We start from the raw sequence: 5648 nt of genomic DNA, 5'->3' as shown, positions 1-5648 counted from the left end.
GCTCCCGCCGGCCCCCGCGCCACCGCTTCCGCTTCCGAGCCGCCGAGAGCGCCGTCATCTTGGCCGGCGTCACGTGACGCGGGAATTTCCCCCCCATGTCCACCGCTTCCGCGTCGCTGCTAGCATCACGTGACGAAGGAGTGTTCCCCATGCCACGGCTTCCGCTTCCGCGTCGCAGACGCCAAAGGCGCCATCATTTTGGCTGGCATCACGTGACAAGGGAACGCCCTCTTCCCACACTCACCCCTCCCCTAAATAACAGAGCCGCCCCAATGACGCTGCCGCCCAGCAGTGGGCGGAGTCTCAAAAACCAGGCCCGTGCGTTGCCATGGCGACTGCGGTGGCAGGCCAGCGCCTGTCATGGCGGCTGTGGGGCAACCTTGGGGCCCAAAATGCGGTTCTCAGGGCAGCGATGGTGCCGCTGCCGCCCTGAGGCAGCCATGGGGCCGCTGTGGGGGGCCTGGGGCAGCCATGGGGCTGTGGGGCGGCAATGGAGGCCACAGTACAGAGGCAGGGGCCATAGGGCGGCCATAGAGTGTCAGTGGGGGCTGCAAGGTGCTATAGGGCGTCAGTGGGGCCGCTGGGTGGTCGTGGGGCAGCAGTGGGGGCCGCAGGGTGGCCATGAGGTATTGGGGGGTTCATAGGGCGGCCATGGGGCCACTGCGTGACCGTGAGGTGGCTGTGGGACAGCAACGTAACCCTCCACTGTTTCTCGTTGAACGTTTCCTTTATTGCACTTCAAAACTGAACAAAAAATAAACGCTTTGCGGCGGCGCCTGGCCTCAAAGTGCAAAGTTTTGCGTGCTCCCCCCTGCCCCCCGCACCTCTTCCCAGCTCCGATATGTGTCCAAATGCTGTCCCCAATGCCAGGGGAAAGGGGGGCACAGGCTCCAAAAAGCCCTGAAATGGCCCAAATTGGCCTGGAGGCTGCGGTGGGCAGGGCAGGTGGGAGGTGAAGGGGATGCGTGGCCAGGATGGGGTCATTGTCATTGGGGTGTCATCATCATCAAGGCGCCACCTCCCCAAGCCACCCTCATCCCCGGGATGCCACCACTGTTGGCGGTGGCATCAGCATGGGGGTGCTGTAGCCATCAGGGTGCCACTGTCCCTGGAGCGTCCCCAAGGCCATGGGTCATCCTGAAGGCCCCAGGGCATCATCATCATTATGATGCCGTCGTCCCCAGGGTGCCACCATCATCGGGCTGCCATCACCCCTGGGGTGCCATTGCCATCCAGTGTTGCCATGTGGTGGCACTATCATCCCCAAGGGACCCTCATAGCTGTGGGACATCCCTGGGGCACCCCAGAGCATATCCACGCCATCGGATATCCCTGTCCTTGGGGCATCCCCATCTCCAGGAGTGTCCCTGTAGTTGGGGACATTCCTAAGGCTGTGGGGCCTCCCTGTCCCCAGGGTGTCCCCATTCTGGGAACACCCCCAAGGCCATGGGGCGCTCCACATGGGCCTGGGCTGTCCACATCCCTAGGGTGTCCTTATCCCTGGAGCAGCCCCAAGCCACCAAATTGTCCCTGTCCCTGGGGTGTCCCTGTCCATGGGGTATCTCTTAGGCCATGAGGTGTCCTCACTCTGAGGACACCCCCAACACAGAACATCTCCTGAGGCATCCTCGTCGTTGGGGCGTCCCTGTCCTTGGGGCATCTCCAAGAGGTGTCCCCAGCGTGTCTCCATCCCAGGAGCTTCTCCAAGACCACGAGGCACCCTCATTCACAGGGAGCCCTTGTCCCTAGAGCATCCCCAAGACCGCAAGCTGCCCATGTCCCTGGAATGTCCCCGTCCCTGGAGCATCTCCAGGAGCACAGAGCGCCGCCATGCCGGGGCGAGGGCCCGTGCAGGTGCTCAGGGCTCGACGGGGAAGGCGAGGAGCTTCTCGGCGTGCTGCCTGTTGAGGCTGCGCAGGTCGGGCAGGCGCAGCAGCACGCGCGCGAACAGCCCCGCGTCGTCGGGGCGCCGGCGGGCGAGCAGCGCGCGCAGCGCCTGCAGCAGCGTCTCCTGCAGCGCCTCCACCGCCTCGGCCGCCGCGATGCCCGCGCGCTCTGCGGGGCACGGCGCGGCCGTCAGCGCCCGCCGCGCGCCCCGCCGCGCGCCCGGCCCCGGCGCCGCGCGCCCGCTCACCCGCCGACAGCAGCACCACGGCCATGAAGAGGGCGAGCTCCTGCGTGTCGAGCGCCAGCGCCGCCAGCTTCTCGCTGAAGTCGAACATGGCGTCGAGCAGGGCGCCCATGCCCAGCGCCCGCAGGCTGCTCAGCGAGTAGGTGTCGCCGCTGAGGAAGGTGAGCGCCTTGTGCGCGGGGTGGAAGAGCGCCGAGAAGCGAACCATGAGCACCTGCGGGCAGCGGGGCCGTGGGTGGGCGCGGGGGGACGGCGCCTGCTGCGTGCACTCGGCACCCCCACGGGGACGCGCCGCATGCGCCCACGGCCACGCGTACCAGCCCATGCACCCAAGCAGGAGGAGCGGGCACGCACGGGGTGCGCGCACTGGATGCATGCAACTGCGTAGGGTCTGCAGCCAAGCAGGAGGAGCGGGCATGCACAGGGCGCACGCACTAGATGTGTCCAAGCCCGTGCACCCTGCACCCAAGCAGGAGGAGCGGGCATGCAAGGGGCATGTGCACTAGATGTGTGCAAGCCCGTGCACCCTGCAGCCAAGCAGGAGGAGCGGGCATGCACGGGGCACGCGCACTCGATGTGTGCAAGCGTGTAGGGTCTGCAGCGAAGCTGAGGGGTGCGGGCATGCACAGGGCGCGCGCTCACCTGGAAGGTGCCGGCCTTGAGCAGCAGCACCTGGTCGTGCTGCGCCAGGGCCTGGAAGCCGGGGATGCTCTTGGCGAACTCCACAACGCCGGTGACGGCGGGCGTGAAGCAGCGCGAGAAGTCGTGCCAGGCCTGCTGCCGGCTGCCGCCCGCCCCGCACCACGGGCTGCGGTTCAACGGGCAGGCCTGCGGCCCGCGTCAGCACGCGGGGCACCACGGGCCTGGGGTGCCCATCCCGAGGGATTGGGAAGGGATGGGGACCTGGGCGCCCATCCCAAGGGATTGGGAAGGGACGGGCCCTGGGCGCCCATCCCAAGGGATTGGGAAGGGACGGGCCCTGGGTGTCCATCCCGAGGGATTGGGAAGGGATGGGGCCTGGGGTGCCCATCCCGAGGGATTGGGAAGGGATGGACCCTGGGGTGTCCATCGCGAGGGATTGGGAAGGGATGGGGACCTGGGTGTCCATCCTGAGGGATTGGGAAGGGACGGGGCCCTGCGTGTCCATCCCGAGCGACTGGGAAGGGACGGGCCCTGGGGTGCCCATCCCGAGGGATTGGAAAGGGATGGACCCTGGGGTGTCCATCCTGAGGGATTGGGAAGGGCCGGGCCCCGGGGTGCCCCTTCCAGGGCACCGGGAAAAGGACAGGGCCCCGGGGCACCCAGCCTGTGGGGTTGGGAAGGGACAGACACCCCCTGTCTCTCACGCGGGGGGCACGGGGACCCCCGGGCACCTCCTCAAGGGATGGGATAGTGCGAGTGGCCCTGGACGCGCGGCCCCCTCCCCATGGCGCCCTGCGGGCTCTGCGCCCTTCGGGTACTCACGATGCCGCGGGGGCCGGGGGGCCGCCAGGGGCAGCCGCGGGGGGGGGCGCAGCCGGGGGGGCCGCAGCGCCTCGGCTGGGGGGCGAAGGGGCCGGGGGGCTCCCCTGGGGCGGCGCCGCCGAAGAGGGCGCGATAGGCGCGGGACACGGCCCCGATGGCCTCCTCGGCGGCCCCCGCCGCGCCGGGGGGGCCCTCGGGCCCCGGCCCCCCCCGGCCCTCGGCCAGGCGCTGCAGGGAGCTCTGCATCTCGTCCAGCAGCCGCTGCTTCTCCCGCTTGGGGATGCGCCCGAAGCGCACGGCTGCGGCGGGAGGGGCGACCGTCAGTGCCGCCCGTGCGCCCGCCCGGCACTGGAAACACTGGGATGCACTGGGAACCCTGGGAGCATTGGGATGCACGGGGAGATGGATACTGGCATGCATTGGGAACACTGGGATGCAGGGGGAGATGGAGACTGTCATGTCCTGGGAACACTGGGATGCATAGGGAAATGGATCCTGGCATGCACCAGGAACAGTGGGAGCACTGGGATGCTCTGGGAGCACCGGGAAGCCTTGGGGACGCTCAGATGCATTGGGGCTGTGCTGGGAAGCGGCGGAGGCGCCGGGATCACGCACCGTCGCGGGACATGCCCACGGCCAGGCACTTCTTGAAGCGGCAGTGCTGGCAGCGGTTGCGGCTCACGCGCACCACCAGGCAGTTCTCGTTCTTGACGCACATCTTGTAGCTGATGTTCTGCTGGATGCTGCGGCGGAAAAAGCCCTGGGGGGCCCGCGGGCTACGTCAGCCGGACCCTCTGTGCCCCGCTGCGGGTCCCAGGTACCCCCCAGAGTGACCAGGAGCCCCCTGGGACACTGCGAGACGCCCCAGGACACCTCAGGCCACCCTTGGCTCCTGGGAACCTCCAGGGCCCCCTAAGGACCCTCCCCCCGATTCTGCCAGACCCCTCAGCCCCTCCCCCACTCTCTGTGGACCCCCCCAGGGACCCCTCAGGGTCCTCGCGCCCCCCCTTAGGGACCCCCCGGGTGCACCCACCTTGCAGCCCTCGCAGGCGTGGACACCATAGTGGAAACCGGAGGCAACGTCGCCGCACACCTTGCACAGCAGCACCATCCCCCCCGCTTCTGGGGGGCACAGGGGGCTCAGCACCCCCCCGGCGGCACAGGCACCCCCAAATCCTCAAGGCTCCCTCCACAACCCCCCAATACCTGCAATGAAGCCCTCCACACTCCAGCAACCTCCTCAGGTCCCCCTGCAGCCCAAGGGACCCTTGCACCCCCTAGAGACCTCTGTGCACCCCCAGAACACCCCCTAGACCCCACAAATACCCAGACATGCACCAGGGACCCCTTTAGGGTCCTCCCAAACCCTCCAGGGACCCCCTTAGGACCCATCTGCACCCAAGCCACCCAGGACCTCTCGGCACTCCCAGGGACCCCCCCCTCCCAGGCCACCAGGAGACCCCTATGCATCCCCAGGACCCCCCCAGAAATGTCCCCAGGCTCCTCTCACCCTCCCCCCCCGCCCCCCAATTCACTCCCCAAGGGCCCCCACCCAAAGGGGCAGCCCGGATCCCTGGGGCTCCCCCTTACTGGCGAAGGTGCCGTTGGGCCTGGGGGGGCCGGCGCGGGGGGCAGCGGCGGGGGGCGACCGGCCAGGCCCGGAGCAGCGGCCGCCCTCAGGGAACTGGAAGGCCACCTTGGGCGAGGGGGGGGCGGCGGGCGCCGGCACCCCCAGCTCGGCCAGCGTCAGCCCCTCCAGCGCGGGGGGCAGCGCCAGCGGCGGCGAGGGGGCCCGCAGGGTGCCGGGGGGGCCGCCCCGCGTGGGGCTGCTGCCCGCCGTGGAGCCCACGTAGAGGATCACACCGCCTGGGGGGGGCGGGTTAGTGGGGGGGGGCACCCTGGGCCCTTCACTGCAGTGTCCGGCCCAGGGTGCCCCTCACCCTGGTGTCCGGGCTGCATTAACCCCCACCCTGGCGCCCCAGGGTGCCCCTCACTTTCGCATCAGGGCTGCATTAACCCCCACCCTGGCACCCCAGGGTGCCCCTCACCCTGG

The 5648-nt window shown here is 69.2% G+C and overlaps 1 protein-coding gene across 1 annotated transcript in view; it reads right to left on the bottom strand.

Moving 5' to 3' along the window:
* Nucleotides 1–827: 827 nt before the first annotated feature.
* Nucleotides 828–5648, bottom strand: part of LOC112952277 (nuclear receptor subfamily 1 group D member 2-like) — a 6489-nt gene continuing 1668 nt past the window's right edge. Inside the window, exons 2-8 of the mRNA XM_026045098.1 lie at nucleotides 5186–5461; nucleotides 4629–4717; nucleotides 4211–4355; nucleotides 3596–3894; nucleotides 2774–2959; nucleotides 2135–2345; nucleotides 828–2055 (exon numbers count right to left, since the gene is read on the bottom strand). Of these exons, the coding sequence (XP_025900883.1) occupies nucleotides 1859–2055; nucleotides 2135–2345; nucleotides 2774–2959; nucleotides 3596–3894; nucleotides 4211–4355; nucleotides 4629–4717; nucleotides 5186–5461 (1403 nt within the window). The 3' untranslated portion in view covers nucleotides 828–1858. The remainder of the gene's footprint in view (nucleotides 2056–2134; nucleotides 2346–2773; nucleotides 2960–3595; nucleotides 3895–4210; nucleotides 4356–4628; nucleotides 4718–5185; nucleotides 5462–5648) is intronic.

The sequence above is a fragment of the Nothoprocta perdicaria genome, unplaced genomic scaffold, assembly GCF_003342845.1.
Source record: "Nothoprocta perdicaria isolate Ctin4 unplaced genomic scaffold, notPer1 scaffold_398, whole genome shotgun sequence".
Classification (NCBI taxonomy): domain Eukaryota; kingdom Metazoa; phylum Chordata; class Aves; order Tinamiformes; family Tinamidae; genus Nothoprocta; species Nothoprocta perdicaria.
This window is presented reverse-complemented; position numbering and strand designations above follow the sequence as displayed.